The sequence below is a fragment of the Diadema antillarum genome, unplaced genomic scaffold (genome assembly GCF_040938485.1).
Source record: "Diadema antillarum isolate AM-2024a unplaced genomic scaffold, OU_Dant_1.0 seq00000586_RagTag, whole genome shotgun sequence".
NCBI lineage: Eukaryota > Metazoa > Echinodermata > Echinoidea > Diadematoida > Diadematidae > Diadema > Diadema antillarum.
Genome location: NW_027271520.1, coordinates 807083 through 826027, shown reverse-complemented (window position 1 = coordinate 826027; position 18945 = coordinate 807083). Strand labels below are relative to the sequence as shown.

The window sequence follows — 18945 nt, the reverse complement described above, 5'->3', positions numbered from 1 at the left end:
TGAAGTGCACATGCACAATGACTTTATGGTTTGAAAGCATATGGGCAGGGCTACAATAGATTTGAACCTGCAAATTTCACTTGTGGCACAGATGCATAATTCTCTGTGCCTGAGCTGTTCGTGTGTTCATCCTTTTCACTGTTAAAGCTGTTATTTTTGTGACGGTTAACTTTCATGAATTTTACAAATCATGGGGTTGGGCCGTGAATATAACAGCACACAAAAGTATCGCAAATGGACATGTACCAGGTGTTGGTGCACTTACAATAGCCTCTAAGTCAATATCGCGAAAACGACATCTCGCAAAAATGTCTGTGATCTCCTCATTCACGAAAAATATAACTTTGCAAAAATAACACCTTTTACAGTATGCGATGCACAGGTGTTTGAAAGATCCATGCAATATCCCAGGCTTTGTCCGCTGATGGCAAACAAAATATCACCAGTCAGTGGACAGGAGAAGAATTTGCCTGAGACCTTGCAATCCAAATACTGTAGGCCTCAATCACTCAGCCTCATGTAACAGTGACTTGGCAATGATAATTGAGAAGGAAAGGCAAAACGACAACAACAACAGCAACAACCAATAAGCACTTGTGTGAGGCAGCTGCATGATTAAGAGTGCTCAACATACATTTATAGAAATGTCCCATGTATGACAAATACAGTGCATGCATCATTTTTTTTTTTTTTTTTTTTTTGGGGGGGGGGGGGGGGGGTAACTGCCGGCACCAATATTCTCTTGCCCCTCTTCTAACTCAGTGGGATTCACTGCGGATGGATCCGATGACCGCGTCAAGGGGGAAAGGGGTAAATCGTGCAGCGAGGGGTCACTGTCTCCAGTTGGGTGCAAGGAATTGTTTAAAAAAAAAATTGTTCTTGGCTTCTTTCTCGGGTTAACCAAGGCCGTCAACTCTCCCTCGGATCCGCCGGGCCAGCTGCAGGTCCTTGGGCATCACAGTCACCCGCTTGGCGTGGATGGCACACAGATTGGAGTCCTCGAAGAGGTGGACCAGGAAAGCTTCAGCCGCCTGTCAGAGATTGAAGATTCAAGCACAGATTAAATCAACCTCATAAATACCCATTAATATAATAAATAAGATTTTAGAAAAGTAAAACATACAATGGAAAACTTCTTATTGATCAGCTAACAAAAGACAGGGTAAAGCACAGATCATATCTACCACTAAGTAGAATTTTTTTTTTTCACACATGAAACTTTCACTAATTACGCGTGGAGATGAGATTTGTAAAAGTTAAAATGCACATGAAACATTTTGTCTACACAATGCATTGAACGGTAGTGGCAATTAGCAAAAGTTTCATGCAGCGAATGCTTCTGGTCTTACAGAATGTAGCAACTAGCGAGTGAAGACAAGAGAAAAGAGGTAGCAAAATATGCATAAATCATTGCATTTTCCTAATGAGCTGAAAAGAGACAATGGATTGAACAGGCATGTTAACTATATCACATCCAGCCTTAAATACCTATCAAAGTAGTAACTCATGTTAAGAGAATAGTCAAGTACATGTACAACTAAAAATGCAAAACTCTTTAATGACCAGCTGACCAAGCAGTGCTAATGGTCAGTCTGCTGCTGTGCTAAATACCCCAGTTCAGAAGCAATGTTTATGAGTCTGAGAGCTACTCAACATAGTGTCAAATAATTCCTGCAAGTTATTTTCCACGGATATACTGTTTCATGGGTACAAGTTGATTTAAGAAATAATATGTCAGTCACCTAGCCCACCTTACATGTAAGTGTCAACTGTGATCTAGGCCAATAAAACAAGATCAACGGTAATAGCATAACACATGGCAACTAAATGGCGAAGACATCTAATTTTGATTAACACATGCCTTTCCAAGCATATGGGCTACAGGGTAAAACCATTATAATTTTACTTACGGTAATCCTCATAAAAATCCTACGGTACATGTATATCATAACCAGGTAGTTTTAGACTCGGTTTTTCGCCATCAATGTGGCTTTGATAGTTTAAGGATTTCTTGGCTTGATGCATCCTATTATCAAAGTTGTGTCTCTTTTTTTTTTGTTTGTTGCTGTATTGTCAGTGGATGTAGAGGGTGTGCTTTCAAAATCTGTTCATAGCTTTCAAGGCTGAAACAATAACATAAAAGTATATGCAGCCGTATGTGTAGGGTAGACAGTGTACATGTAAAAGTCAATCACTTATAATAACCGGGGGGCCAAAAGCTAAAAACAGAGGTCGAGTTGCACTCTCTCTACAAACTAAGTAGACCATGCTTATTTTCAAGTTTTTATTGTAACAAACAACATTCCACTGGTCTACCTCAAAAAATTTGTTGCGAAAGCCTCCAAATCCAAGATGGCGTCCAAGATGGCCGCCATATTGACTGAATTTGTTATTGGAAAGATAGAATTTGATTGAAAGATCAGATTTCAACAAATGTGATGTCATATGAAAGAGAATAAAATTTTCTACAAGTTGATACCATTTTTGTGGGTTATTGTGATAAGTGGATTGAGATTTTAAGGAAAAAACACTCATTTTTTTATATTTTTCTGAAAAAAGGAAAATCATGAAAATGCTTGATTCAGCATAAGTCAGAGAAAGACTGAAGGATTATCTTAAAACGTTTCAAAAATTTTGTTTGACATATCATTAATATTTGGAGAAAATTAGGGGTCAGTACCGTTTTTGGTTCAGGAGTTATAATGTCTCAAACTTGAAAACTCACTATGTAAAAATGGCCACTTTAGTTGTGACAATACCTTGTTGGTCTTAAAAAGAGCCTGCGCGCGCCAAGACTACTACATGCACCACTGACACTGGCGCTTGTAGCAGTGCCAGTGGTGCGTGTAGTAGTCTTAGCAAACGCAGACATTTTCTTTGACAAACAAGGGTTTGTGCCTGCAAACTAACTTTTCATACCAAGTGGTAGCTCAGGTGACGCTGATTGCTATTATTTCAAAGTAGATTGTTCTGAAGCAGATGAGATGAAGCAAAAATATCTTTCAAATAGAGGTAGAAGCTTGAAACAACCTTGCTATAGAAAGTTTCAAACAAAATCTGGATCAATCACTCAAAAATTCAAGATTGCAGGCCATCAAAGCTGACATAGTGTATAAAATTGCGCCAAAGTAAATGTATTATTTCGTTTTTGATACAATTTTGTCTGTTGTGCTATCTTAAACCGTCTTAGGTTTTTATGGACACATTTTTAGAACCAGTGATATTCTACTCTCCGAAAAAGAAAGAAAAAACCCAAATCGAGTGGAAGTTTTTGCTTTTGATGTGAGGAGTGAATAACAAGAAAACGGTGAATTTAGAGTGAAATTGGATTGACTTTTGAGTGAAAATGTTCATTTTCACTCATTTTAGAGTGACCTTAATAGGCAGGGCTCCACACTAACTTTTATTTTTGGTGGCCCAAAGGCAAATATCCGATCTTTTTTGGTGGCCCGATCAGGCCACCTATGTTCTTCATTTCTGACAGTTTGGTGGCCCGACATGCGTTTTTGGTGGCCCTGGGCCACCGGACCACCGTTAGTGTCGAGCCCTGCCTTAGGGATCACTTGTCACTCTTCGAGTGATCCCCGAGGTCACTCTAAAATGAATGAAAATGAACATTTTCACTCTCGAGTGATCCTGATATCTAATATGGGAAAGCATCTACCAATGGCATAAGCTCAGATCAATTGTGACACTATAACCCACATGAAATCAGCCTAAAAACAATGTAAGAAAAATCTGGTAACAGAAAATACAATTTCAGCATGCTTATTTGTAAATGTGAATATACAGCACGAATAATCAATTTGGACAATTTTATTCGAACAATATACTGAAAAGTACTTTCGCACAACACATTTCGCACAACAAAGTTGAGAAATTGCCGCCATGTCGGATTTTTTTTTTTTTTTTTTTTGGGGGGGGGGGATTCGGATCAGAAGGGCTTTCAAGGACATCTACGGATCAGACATCATTACACATATACCATCATCATTCAGGCGTTTCTACAACAGCAGAGCAACATACAAGTAAAAAAGCATATCTTTGATACAGAAGCATTTCTTTTTTGTCAAAGATTGGGCCTTACCCTAACACTGGAATGAGCTCCACCCCCCCCCCCCCAAAAAAAAGACCCTCAATATGGTTTACACTAGCACAATATCGTTCGGATGTATAGGAACATGTAATAGACAGCAATATAAGAAGATTAAAAAAATATATCAAATTATAAGTTATAAGTTGAGATTTAACTTTGACGCAACACACTAAAGGTATTCTACCATTGGGAGAGATATCACATTCGATTTATATATGCAGGTTAGTTGTATTACAAAACATTCTACCATTAAAGCCTAAAACATACGGAGATATCACCATTGCTTTTCAAGAAACCATAGCCATAACTGTTGACAATTTAGTATATAAACAAGGAAAAGTAGAAATTACGCGGTGCGTAACATATGTCCCCGCCGGAAATAGCATTTTGTAACAAAATGTGCAATATAGGTAAAAAATCAAGGTCAAAGGTCAAAGAAGTCAAAGGTCAAAATTCTGTGTAGAAGTTTTAAAGCCCTCACCTAGTGCCATCACATAAAGCAAATGGAATCGAAATTGGGTTAGAAATGGCGAAGGAGTAGCATTTTGTAGCCAATGTACAATATAGGTCAAAAATCAAGGTCAAAGGTCAAAGAAGACAAAGGTCAAAATTCTGTGTAGAAGTTTTGAAGCCCTCACCTAGTGCTATCACATAAAGCAAACGGAATCGAAATCGGGTTAGAAATGGCGCAGGAGTAGCATTCTGTAGCAAAATGCACAATATAGGTCAAAAATCAAGGTCAAAGGTCAAAGAAGTCAAAGGTCAAAATTCTGTGTAGAAGTTTTGAAGCCCTCAACTAGTGCCATCATATAAAGTAAACGGAATCGAAATCGGGTTAAAAATGGCGAAGGAGTAGCATTTCGTAGCAAAATGTACAATATAGGTCAAAAATCAAGGTCAAAGGTCAAAGAAGTCAAAGGTCAAAATTCTGTGTAGAAGTTTTGAAGCCCTCACCTAGTGCCATCACATAAAGCAAACGGAATCGAAATCGGGTTAGAAATGGCGAAGGAGTAGCATTTTGTAGCAAAATGTACAATATAGGTCAAAAAATCAAGGTCAAAGGTCAAAGAAGTCAAAGGTCAAAATTCTGTGTAGAAGTTTTGAAGCCCTCACCTAGTGCCATCACATAAAGCAAACGGAATCGAAATCGGGTTAGAAATGGCGAAGGAGTAGCATTTTGTAGCAAAATGTACAATATAGGTCAAAGGTCAAGGTCAAAGGTCACGACTGAAATTCTGTGTAGAAGTTTCAAAGCTCCCATGTAGTGCTATCATATAAAGCAAACAGAATCAAAATTGGCTCATAAATGACAGAGAAGTAGCAAATTGAAGATTTTGATCACACACGGACGCACACACGGACACACGGACACACGGACGGACACACGGACGGACGGACACACGGACGGACGGACACACGGACACACACACGTACGGAGCCCGTTTCATAGTCCCCTGCTCGAACTCGTTCGGCGGGGACAAAAAACATTCTTATCAGATCTATTTAGTATATCTAACAATATTTAGCATTAATTATACTGATTTCAGTTTGTACATTAGTTGTTCTATCCCTAACTCACAGTTTAGAACTAGTTTGATGAATTAAGTAAAGCTAGGTTTTTGTTTTACGTGCACTAATGGTAAATAATGCCTTGAACGACAACCTCGATTAATTACCGCCATCTTGAATTTTGTGTGGATACTATTTTTATCGCTAAATATTACACATTGGCAAAATTTGTGCCAAATTCCAAGCTCCTATCTCTTTTTGGAAAATACTTTCTGTTCAATTTTATCTGCCTCAGAACAATCTACTATGATGAAATGCTACAGTAATAGCGATCAGCATCACCTACCACTTGGCATGAAAAGTTAGTTTTCAGGTACTTGCAAGTCACTAGACCGTTACAGTATTACATGTGACCATGTAAACACATTGTATGCAAAATTTATAATGCATAAATGTAATTTTTTCAAGTTTTAGACGTTAACTTGTCAATAGTGTATGACATTGCCTGTAATTCCAGAAATATGAATTATGTCTCAATCTCAGTAAATCTCAATCTCAATCGCAGGTTTCAAAATAATTCTTCAGTTCTTCTTTGATAAATACTAAATCATGCATTTTCACATTTCTTCCTTTTTTCAAAACAATATAAAAATATGGATCCCCCCCCCCCCCCAATTTATCACAATATACACAGCTTAAGTGGTATCAACTTTTAGGAAGTTTTACTCTCCTTCATATGACATCAAATGTGTTGCAATCCAATGTCTCTATCAAATTCTATGTTTGAAATGTTAATTTCAATAAAAATGGCGGCCCTATTGGACCGCATCTGTACTTTGGAGGTTTTTGCAACAAATCTATTGAGGTGTACTTACGGAACATTGCTTAGTATGCTTAATATTATGTATGGTCTTGTTTATAGAGAGAGTGGAACTCGAAAAGTAAGCACGATCTTGGATTTGACCCTCTGTGACGTCTTTGGGAACAGATGCGTGTAAATGCATATTAGGTAAAAATGGGATTTCAAGTTTGAGACATTATAACTCCTGAACCAAATACAATACTGACCTCTAATTTTCTCCAAATATTGATTATATGGGAAAGATGTTCATTTCTGCATGGTTTTCATAAACATTTTTAATTTAATTTTTTTTAACTTTTTAGAGAAATATTCATGGTGCATTCTGAAAAAAATGTCTCCGTAAAAACCTAAGATGGTTTGAAATAGCATTAAAATGTTCAGAATATATAAAAACCATATAAATAGACAGCAAAGCAGACAAAATTGTATCAAAATCGAAATGATACATTTACTTTGGCGCAATACACTATGCCAGCTTTGATGGCCTGCAATCTTGAATTTTTTGAGTGATTGATCCAGATTTTGTTTGAAACTTTCTATAGCAAGGTTGTTTCAAGCTTCTACCTCTATTTGAAAGATATTTTTGCTTCATCTCATCTGCTTCAGAACAATCTACTTTGAAATAATAGCAATCAGCGTCACCTGAGCTACCACTTGGTATGAAAAGTTAGTTTGCAGGCACAAACCCTTGTTTGTCAAAGAAAATGTCTGCGTTTGCCAAGACTACTACACGCACCACTGGCACTGCTACAAGCGCCAGTGTCAGTGATGCGTGGAGTAGTCTTGGTGCGCGCAGGCTCTTTTTAAGACCAACAAGGTATTGTCACAACTAAAGTGGCCATTTTTACATAGTGAGTTTTCAAGTTTGAGACATTATAACTCCTGAACCAAAAACGGTACTGACCCCTAACTTTCTCCAAATATTAATGATATGTCAAACAAAATTCTTGAAACGTTTCAAGATAATCCTTCGGTCTTTCTCTGATTTATGCTGAATCAAGCATTTTCATGATTTTCCTTTTTTCAGAAAAATATCAAAAAATGAGTGTTTTTTCCTTAAAATCTCAATCCACTTATCACAATAACCCACAAAAATGGTATCAACTTGTAGAAAATTTTATTCTCTTTCATATGACATCACATTTGTTGAAATCTGATCTTTCAATCAAATTCTATCTTTCCAATAACAAATTCAGTAAATATGGCGGCCATCTTGGACGCCATCTTGGATTTGGAGGCTTTCGCAACAAATTTTTTGAGGTAGACCAGTGGAATGTTGTTTGTTACAATAAAAACTTGAAAATAAGCATGGTCTACTTAGTTTGTAGAGAGAGTGCGACTCACTCGTTAAGTAAGCGACTTTTTGGGGTTTGGCCCTCCGGTTATAATGTTTGATGGTAGGTCCAACAAAGCTGGTGACACATTTCACGTCCTGCGGAACAATCTGAAAGCCCAAACCCACCTCTTGTAAAGCCATGATCGCTGCTGCTTGCCACCGCAACGTCCCAGTCCGGTCAAACAGAACAGCCACTTCCTTCACCTGCAAGGCAAAACAGATCACCACAGAGACACTGAAGCACACGCAGTAGTCAAGATTTAAACAGGATGGCACTTATAACAAGGAAAAGTAGAAATTAAATTATGTCCCCGCCGGAAGTAGCATTTTGTAGCCAATGTACAATATAGGTCAAAAATCAAGGACAAAGGTCAAAGAAGTCAAAGGTCAAAATTCTGTGTAGAAGTTTTGAAGCCCTCACCTAGTGCCATCACATAAAGCAAACGGAATCGAAATCGGGTTAGAAATGGCGAAGGAGTAGCATTTTGTAGCAAAATGTACAATACAGGTCAAAAATCAAGGTCAAAGGTCAAAGAAGTCAAAGGTCAAAATTCTGTGTAGAAGTTTTGAAGCCCTCACCTAGTGCCATCACATAAAGCAAACGGAATCGATATCGGGTTAGAAATGGCGAAGGAGTAGCATTTTGTAGCCAATGTACAATATAGGTCAAAAATCAAGGTCAAAGGTCAAAGAAGTCAGTGGTCAAAATTCTGTGTAGAAGTTTTGAAACCCTTACCTTGTGCCATCACATAAAGCAAACGGAATTGAAATCGGGTTAGAAATGGCGAAGGAGTAGCATTTTGAAGCAAAATGTACAATATAGGTCAAAGGTCAAGGTCAAAGGTCACAACTGAAATTCTGTGTGGAAGTTTCAAAGCTCCCATGTAGTACTATCATATAAAGCAAACAGAATCAAAATTGGCTCATAAATGACAGAAAAGTAGCAAATTGAACATTTTGATCACACACGGACGCACACACGGACAGACGGACAGACACACTGACACACACACGTACGGAGCCCGTTTCATAGTCCCCTGCTCGAACTCATTCGGCGGGGACAATTACTCAATGGCACATACAGTCAAACTTGTCTACAGCACCCACCCATTATAGTATGATAGCAGGGGGCATAATAAACCTTGCCATACGTCAACACAAGTCGAGGGAATGTGTAATATTGAACAATACTCAACTGTGAATATACTGATTGACATTTTCCTGTTGGTTATATTTATCTCTAACTCACATTTTAGAACTATTTTGAAGCACTGAAGTTGTTTGTTTGTTTGTTTTTCATCTGCAAATGTTAGCAAGGGGCTCTAATACTGTACGAGCTGAAATTTTTGCGAATTGCTACTTGGAGGGCATTTTCGCGTGTTGTTAATTTCGTGGTTGCAAGGGTCTTACTGAACTTACTTATTCATGTGTTGATATATAGCGTGTTGTTATTTTCGCGGTTCAAAGGCGATTGGCGAAAATAAAACCACAGCGAAAATTTAAGCTCGTACAGTAATGTAAACATGTGCCCCTCCATCCCCCTTTCCCTATCCCTGCTCCCTCAGAAACAAAACTCACCACTCTGGCAAAGGGAAGCTTCCTGAGGAGAAGATTGGTGCTCTTTTGATACTTCCTGATTTCCATCAGGGCTCTGGTTCCTGGCCGAAATCTGCGAGCTGTTTCCAATCGTCACATCACACGTTGTTAGGGCGATAAAAACAAAAGGAAGAAAAGAAAAAGAGAAGACGGTAAGATGAGTGGGCGGAAGGGATAGAGACAGATATATACATTGTAGGCTTCCATGACAAATCACTGCATAATACTTGAGATCACATGGTACCAGAGGAATCACAGTACAAGTAACTTTCAATATTCAGTACATTGTACATGTATATTTACCCTTGCCTTCTACTGTGAATTTTGTCCTCTACTACAAAGTTTTCAAGACTGCATACAATAAATGTACGTGTATAGTTGTATACGATACTGTAGTCATTTTTAGCTGAAATCATATCACCAGCCTTGCCTTTCACAGTATGTTTATTTTTTCCATACAAACTTAGGGCAAAATATTCAAGTTTTTTTTTTTTCCTAATGTAGTAAAATTTTAGATTGCTTTTTTGTTTTACTTGCATGTACTGTGAACAACTCAAATTTGCTGTCTGGTTAGACATGTGATGTGCAAACTGAGTTTCATGGAAAGATTGTACCTTTTCAGACACAGCAGAGATATGGGGGAAATAAAGACATTTCAGAATTATCTTGACCTTGACTTATACCAGGCTTCACTAGCATAAAGAGTATGAGTTATAATATGACCTTTGATCTTGTCCTTGAAGCATGTGCACTCACAAGTTTAATATATATTGTAGATGTAGTCATAGCTTCATCCACTCACAAATTATGCATACCAAGTTTCATCTCAATACCTTTAATGGTTCTCCAGTTACACATCGTCAACAAAATCTAGAATTATTGACTTAGACCCCCAAACATACAGTAGACACCTACAATTAGTGGCAATGCCTCTACTAGCGCCATGCCCATGCCATGAAGTGGCGGAGGCATGAATGATGCATGACTGATGCCTGCCATCCATCATGATCCTGTCTTGCTTTAAAAAAGAAAGAGAGATAAAATGACATAGAAAAGGATGCAAGAAGAAGGAAATCATCCACTACAAGCTTCATCCCATGGCTCCCAATCGCCACGAACAAAAACTGTTATAAATACTCGTTTATTCCAAGAACAATCATAGACTGGAACTCACTCCCATCAACAGTTTCTAACATCGCAAGCAAGGACTCTTTTAAAGCAGCAACCCAACAATACATCCAGGAGCAAAGCAACTAAACTCCACACTTCTCTCTCCACGCAACTTTAACACCAGCGCACCCCCTGTCCGGTTGGCCCCTACTAAGGGGTGTTGGACAGGATACGAAGAAGAAGAAGAAGAAGAAGAAGAAGAAAAGGATTCTATTCTAAATGTTATAGGAAGAGAGTGTAGAACTACAACTTAAAGGCATAGGCTACAAATGAGGTTTGACTCTAAACATGAACAGGATCAAAATTACAGTGCTACATTATAGGCAAATCATTCACTAATCCAGGATGCACTAGAGCCCGGCCCTATCATTGATTTGTTTTATATGCAGCTACAATGTGGGTGACACAACATGTTCTCCTGCGACAAATGCTTATGATCTCATTTTCTCAAAGACCAATGACTTAGGCCAAGGGTTGGGGTTGTGATAAGGCTTTTTTTTTTTACCCGGTGAGGACGAGTAGTCATGAATATACTCGGGCAGGTGTCTACAGGAAATGCATGTTGTAGCAAAATCAGCCTGTCCTCAGCGGTTTACATTATTGGTTTAAAGGACAAGTTCACCTTCATAGACATGTGGGTTGAGTGAATGCAGCAATTAATTAGTAGAACACATCAGCGAGAGTTTGAGGAAAATCAGAAAATCTGTTCTAAAGTTATGAATGTTTGAAGTTTCTGCTCAGTCACGGCTGGATGAGAAGACTAATTAGCTTGTGATGTCACATGTGTACAACGATACAAAGAAAGTATAAAGAAAATTCAGCATATTTTCACTTTTTTCGCATAACAAAAGATACTTTACTTTAATATTCATAACTTTTGAACGGATTGTCAGATTTTCCTAAAACTTTCACCAATGTGTCAATCCACATGTATATTATGAAGATGGACTTGTCCTTTTAATGTTTATCTAACAGTTAGCTTGCCTTGATGTGAGGATTAGGATTTAGGCAACCCCGTCGCGGAGCGCTGTAACATCAACGGTACGTATTGGGGTCGCTGCTGCGGTTAGGATTTAGGTAGCCCGACCAGGGTCCTGTTTCATAAAGCTTGTTATCAGTGACAACTGCCACATTTCTATTACAAATTTGCTCTCAGCCAATCAGATGCAAGGATTTCAGTATAGTTTGTAACAACTAACAAATTAGGTCTAGACTCTATGTCTTGATCTATAATAACTTGTCACTGATAAGTTTTATGAAACGGGGCCCAGTATGCCATGACAATTACAATAGAGTTCTACGTTAACGGTTAGCGTCAGTGACAGGGCTGTGCACAAACTGTAAAAAACTATTTAGAAATACCACGTACGTTTGTATGATAACAGTTAGCCTAGTACGTTAACCCGGTCAGAAAAGGGTCGTACAAATTATTGTACTGGTATGTGGGTAGAATTTGGCTAAGCGTGCAGATTATGTATATACTGCGGGAACACTTGTCGCATGTCGCAGGAGCAAATGTTATGAAACTATCCGGTATAGTATCCATCCATGCATGGGCAGTAGGACCTAGTATGTAGAAATCTAGTAATAGTATCAATCACTATCACTGACTGTACTACTATGAGTATGACATGAAGGATTTTTTGTAAAGCCAGGTATCCATCCATCATCAAAAGACAAGATCAGGTTCGGCGAAAGTAAACAGATAGAAATCGATTATGTTATAACAGTTAACAGGGTTAGGCCTATCGGATTAATTTACCAATTCCTCAAAAAAAAAAAAAAATACCGACTGACCGTTTGACAAACGAGCAAAGGTTGTGGGGGATCCCTGGAGAGATGCAGACAAAGATGCCCTCTACAATTATTTGGACATCTTTCATGTAGTCTCTACATGCACAAGTACCAACACTGACTTACGCCTCGTCTGCTTCGCCGAGGAGCCAGGGCGCCCAGGCCCATCCTCCCGAGGTGAAGGTTGTGGAGCTCGGAGGACTGTGGGTGTACTGAAAGCCGCTCCTTTTCTCTTCCGAGGAGTGTCTGTCTTCCTTTTTGTCGACCTCGCGGAGCTATTGTTGACTTGATTAAGAGTCCGTGGCATCTTCAACAGCAGCTGTCAACCCCCATAGGACAATTAGCTCGACAATCTTTGCAGTGTTTATGTTTCTTCAAGCTGACGCCGAACGACGAACTAGACAGGTCAGGTTCTAGGAGATCTCGACAGCTAGCTACTGACGTATATGGGTAGACGCCGATTGACGTTGATCGTCGGCGCGGCTCGGCTTCACACAGTACCAGTGTGGGCGATCGCGAGTACGCACGCATAGCTCCTGAGCTTGCGGTGTTTATGTACGCTCGGGTCGCCCTGCACTGCATGCACGCACATTGCACGGTCCCCATAGTGCTTCGTTCAAAGAACTGTGCGAGAGACCGCCACTAGACCACGTGATGGAGCGAAAAACATACTTAGTCTCCCGTTCCAGTCGCAACGCTATCATTCGTGCGGTTCGGCAAACATACCATTTTGCCCCCCCCCCCCCATACAGTAATTCCTGTAGGCCCCTTATCTTTGATAGAAACTGTAAAAATATTTCACCCACAGAATGCACCAAATTGCTGAATTTCAATTCTTAAAGGGATTGTACAGTTCTGGTTGAGACCTAATTTCAGGTTTCTAACATTTTTAGGTGAGATAATGAGAAATCTCATATGAAATATGAAAGAACATGTAATTCTCTGAGGAATTCAACGTTTATTTGATAAAAATTGGTTTTGAAATGGCTGAGATATCCAAAAAGAGCGATTTTAATAAAGTGTGGGACCCACACTTTGTAATGATCGCTTTGTTTTACTTTGTTTTTGGATGTTTCAGTTATTCCAAACCTGATTTTCATCAAATAAACTTTGAATTCCTCTTAAAATGCTTTGCTCTGTACTATATCATAAGTGTTTTCTTGGTATCTCGCAAAAATTTAAAAGCCCAATTCTCATCTCCACCAATACTGTACTATCCCTTTAATATGCTAACTCTACCTAGCATGGGAGGGATACCCTCCCCCCCCCCACTCCAACTACTAGTAGTAGGCTTACCCTAGCTCCCCCATTTTATAGGCCCGGGCCCTTCCATACACTTTTAGTACATTTTTGCGATTGACAAATTTCTGAATATTTCATTCAAAAGTTTGCATCAGACCTATCACTTCAAAAGTTAGGGGTAGATCATGTGCGAGGGGAATATCCTCTTTCAAGTTTAGCTCTTTTCTCGCTCAGTAACACTCGTTTGACAATTTCCCAGATATTCCATCACAAATATGTACAATTGAGATACATGTATTTTCATTTTTAAAATGCAACAGCTCCCTCGTATGGGAGAGGTTGGGATACCCCCCCCCCCCCCTTCCAGACCCTCCCTTCGCACACAATGCACCAGCTCAAGTTTTGCACTCCCCCCCCCCCCCCCATCGTGAAAACAGACTCAACGCCACTGAACTGTATTTCAAAAAGTATCATATGTGTGTGATACTTGCACAAAATCTGCAACTATGTGTATTTTGCTCTCCTAAATACTAGTATTGCCCCCCCCCCCCCCCAAAAAAAAAACAAAAACAAAAACAAAAAAACAAATCCAGATGATATTTCCTCATTGCTTTTGTATATTCCAGATGTTCATGCTTTTTAAAAGCATATCTTCTATGTACATTTTTTTCTTTTTTAATGTCTGTTAAAACTGTAGTCTGGAAGTATACAGGTGACTCCCATTATAACGAAGTCCTCGGGAGGGGCAGTTTTCTTTCATTATATCGAAATTTCTTTATAGTCGAACAAAATATAATAAACAATAGGAATACATAGAATGGATAATGTTTTGGCCTGATTTTTTACTTCGTTGTAACCGGAATTTCGTTATAACCGGTTCGTTATAACGGGAGTGCACTGTACACGGTTAATGCTACATGTGAATACCATTACAATGAAATAAAGCTAGCTGTCATCATCACTGCACTTTAAACATTTAGTAAGATTTTATTTTCATTTATCTGTAAAAGCATTAATTTCATAATGATCATTGGACATTATATATACACAATGCAATATCATTTCTATGAGTTGGCACCCACTCCATAATTTTCCAGAGCTGACATCACACCTTCCTAGAACTGAGCAATAGGGCCTATTGCATGAAATTCAATTTTCATTAAACATTTACTCAGAAAAAAAAAAATGGTCTGACCACTAAGAAAACAAAATCAGTACAACAAAGGCACATCGGTGCACTATTGAGCAAAATCGATCATTCATTGCTGATTATGCAAAGGAAATTATATGACCCCATGTTTTGGTATGTCTAATTGGATGAATCTTGTGTTTACTTTAAAACACACATTATTGTTCTGTAATTCATGCACAAAACTGACAGTGATTTCTTATTTCTCCCTCTCAAGGAAATAATGGCTTTATAATCTTTATCGAGATAATTTATCTCAAGCCCACTGACGTTCTCCTGCACCTTCAAAGTCAGAAAGTCAACGCATCTTTGACAGAGTTCAAGACAAATAATACTGACAGCATTTTAAATATTTTTCTTTAATTGATACAAAGCAAAGACAAGGAATAATACATGTACTGAATGGATGACACCGTCACCAATCAGTAATGGTTTCACTTTGACTGGAAATTTGATAATTTTTGAAAGGTACAAACACTGAAGTTACCGAGTTGGCAACAACTAAAATGCTCACAATTGATTGGATATTGACCTGGCTGCACAATAGTTATGTTAACTATTTATGTCATGATTGTTGACATAGTCCTAGTGATCTTAAAGGAGACCTCTGGATGATTTTCAGACTTTCGCATTCGAACAACTTTAAATTAGTTATACTGAGTACAGAGTTTATAGTGATTGGGTTGAGGAATAAGAATGTTTTCAAAATTTACAACACATTGCAATGAACAACGATGATGACATGGCAGCCTCACCATAAGAATGCATGAGTTGGGGCTCATGGAAGCAGAACAAAAGAAGATGGCATGCATACATTCGACACAGGTGAACTTGTTAAGCAAGTGGTATTGCAATGGAATTACACTGCTACATTTCTGAAATATGTGAGGCTCTATGTCATCAACACTGTTCAGTGTATTTGTTTAAGACCACAATAAATTCTACAAATCTATACATGGAGTTGTCGATTTATGTACTACATGATGTGAAATTATGAAAATCGTCTAGAATGCACCTTTAAGTCTCTATGTTCCTATTCATTAGGGGAAAATTAGCTGGAACTGTTTATCCAATCACAGGAAACTTCATGAAATGAGAAGCATGAGAAAGCATGCAAAATGACTGTAGTACATGAATGGGGCATTCATTCTCTTGTGATTTTAGCAAGGCGCGGAGAGACGAGATACTGTGACATGGCGTCGTTTACTAATACACTTCTCCCTGCATGCGTCAATTCATATCAATCCATTTGACCTCAGCTCAACTTTTGACAGAGCAAACAGCTACAAACCTAGCCTTTTGCAAAGGCAGCTCGCAATGGACTTGCATACGGCGGGCGGTAGACTCGCGCTCACACAGCGATCGGATGGGAGTGAGCTAAATTACAGCGAGCTACCTTTACAAAAGGCTACTACAAACCCCACATAGAGGTTGCTTGAGAACAATGATGCAGTTTAAACTGATGTACAGGGAAACCTTATAAAAACGAGGTCGCTGGGATCAGTGATTTTACCTCGCTAAAACCGATACCTCATGAAAGTACTAAAACAGAGACCAGCCAAATACAGTAATAGAATATCTGGACAGCCGGATTCACCTTGCATAAATGAGCTTATTATAACAGGGTTTCGAGGTACCCTTTTTATGTGACATGGAAGGAGATGAGATATACAAATGAATAAATTGTCATTAATGATATTTCAGCCTTGGCCTTGACTTTCATCTTTCTTTCTCTCCCCTGCCCTTAACAGACTTTTCTACCAGAACTTGCTTGAGCTTTCCAACTTGGCACTTTAATATCAATTGACCGTGACTGTGGACTTTGAGGATAAAGTAATTCACACTGGCAATTCTGTTTGTGCTATTCTGTGCCTTACAACTATGTAATTCACAAAAGGAAATGCACACAGTTTTTAAAAGTTTTAGCAAATATTGCTCCATTCAATACATTTAGATTTGAAAATACACATTTTTTTTTTTCAAGCAAGGACTTCATAGCATCTATCAAAATCTGAAAGGGAGGTGCCATGATTTCAATTGTCACATACTGTATCATCAATTTCCACAAATTCTTTTCAAATCGTCACTAAACTTGTGATATCTTGGACCTTGATATGGACCCTATGACTGTTTATTTTATGATCTCAAATCTACTCAGTTCATCTATGTATTGGTCATAGAAACATACAAATACCATACTGTACAAGCTGAAATTGTTGCTAATAGATACTTTTGGAAATTGTTACCAGTATTTGTCAGACATTTTTGCATATTGTTAATTTTGTGGTTGAGAGGGTCTATTAATCTTACTTCTCCTTTTAAAAAGTAAATAAGGAGTAACAAGCGACAATACTTTTCCTCAGTAGTACTGCATGATTTTGTTTTTTTTTAAGTGGTGCTTCCCCGTACATACACAAGTAGGTAGTACGTAAGTTCTGCATTTGAAGTACATGTACTGTACTACTGTAGCCTGTTGTTATGCCCCATACTGTAAAAGTGGTCTCTTTCACGTACAGAAACTTTCGTGGTTTCCATCAGTGCCGACTTTTTCGCGTGTGTTTAAATTCGCGGTCGGTAATGATAGCATTGCAACAAGCCACGTGTTCAAAACATTTTCGCGTGATGTTAATTTCGCGGTTCAACCTCAAAGCGCGAAAAGCGCGAAAATAAAACCACCGCGAAAGAAACCACTTTTACAGTATATTACTATCCATGGCCCACAGAGACCAACAGTTACTAGTTGCACTCAGTTCAGAGCTGGTATCGCTTCAGCGTTTTTAGAAATGATATTTTTGCATGTTGTTGTTTGCACGTGTTTATATACTGTATATCTGTGAATTGCTAATTTTGCGGTTCAAAAGCGATTCGATATTTGCGAATATAAAACCAAAGTGAAAATTTCAGCTTGTACAAGATTTCCTTTACATATCTTACATTATTGTCTAATTATCACAATAACAAGAAATGATTCGGACTGGATGGAGAAAAAGACAATCTATGAAACAGACACTGATCATGAGGGGTATAACAAGGAATCCCTCAATTACACACCGATCTGATCAAAAGTGACAAACTTGTTTCTCAACGAAGAAAAATTCAGCCACAAAATTCAGCAAATGTCATTGTATATTTCATCAAACTGTCATAGTCATTGTATATTTCATCAAGTTGTCATTTTATCTTTGAAGTCTGATTTTAGAAAAAGCACACTTACTGCAATACTGACAAGTTATGCATTATTTTTTCTTCTTCTTTTCTACCAATTTAGGTGTTGAACATCATGCATGCCTAGTTTCAATGACTGTCAATAAAGAACTTAATAAATTCATGTGGACAACATAAAGCCAGCAATATCTGCATATTTCCACTTTCATGCTGCCGTCACAATGTGTACATGTTTAGAAGTATCTACATCATGGGAATGCGTAGTGGCATCAATCATTACATGAGATGACAGTCTAAAACCGTCTCAGCATAACATCCTCAACTCTACCATCTAGGCGATACACAGTGGAAACTCAGTATAACGAGATCGTTGGGACCAAGACAATTTGTTCTTTATAATATCATCAGATATTTTGTTATATCAGTAGTTGATAAACAATACAAAACAAAGGAAATACATTCATTGGGACCCAAGAAATTTGTTTGCCACATCAGGTATGGCCTATTTCCTTACGAAATCAGTCATTTCGTCGATGAAATGGTTGATTTTGTAACGAAATAAGCCATGCGACACTTGGCGAATCATACAACACTACAGTCTTTGTCCATGGTTTAAACCATGGAAAAAGATTGTACCCCCTTCGTGAATTCGGGCCAATGTGTCTGTCAGTCTATATAAATATCTATACATGCACACCAGTACATTTCTTTCAGTAAGGAATCACTAGACTCATTCCTTGGTAGTTAAAGGGATCGTGCAGTTATGGTTGAGACCTAATTTCAGGTTTCTAACATCGTTTGGTGAGATAATGAGAAACCTCTTATAAAATGTGAAAGAGCATGTAATTCTATGAGGAATTCAACGTTTATTTGTTGAAAATTGGTTTTGAAATGGCTGAGATATCAAAAACGAGCGATTCTAATAAAGTGTGGGACCCACACTTTATTAGAATCGCTTTGTTTTACTTTGTTTTTGATGTTTCAGT

General features: G+C 38.3%; 1 protein-coding gene across 1 annotated transcript; it reads right to left on the bottom strand.

Moving 5' to 3' along the window:
• Positions 1-896: 896 nt before the first annotated feature.
• LOC139735615 (uncharacterized) lies at positions 897-12768 on the bottom strand. Its single transcript, XM_071646371.1, has 4 exons — positions 12490-12768; positions 9382-9479; positions 7930-8007; positions 897-1031 (listed from the first exon to the last, which is right to left on the bottom strand). The coding sequence occupies exons 1-4, from the start codon at positions 12668-12670 to the stop codon at positions 897-899; spliced, it is 492 nt and encodes a 163-aa protein (XP_071502472.1). The 5' UTR covers positions 12671-12768.
• Between the last annotated feature and the right edge of the window lie 6177 nt (positions 12769-18945).

What these genes read in the sequence shown, in the direction of transcription:
- LOC139735615 (XM_071646371.1), bottom strand. Translation starts at nt 12,670, where the DNA reads ATGCCACGGACTCTTAATCAAGTCAACAATAGCTCCGCGAGGTCGACA. An exon ending in CTCGGCGAAGCAGACGAGGC is followed by an intron (nt 9,480 to 12,489) that starts GTAAGTCAGTGT and finishes GATTGGAAACAG; the next exon opens with CTCGCAGATTTCGGCCAGGA. An exon ending in AGCTTCCCTTTGCCAGAGTG is followed by an intron (nt 8,008 to 9,381) that starts GTGAGTTTTGTT and finishes TTTGCCTTGCAG; the next exon opens with GTGAAGGAAGTGGCTGTTCT.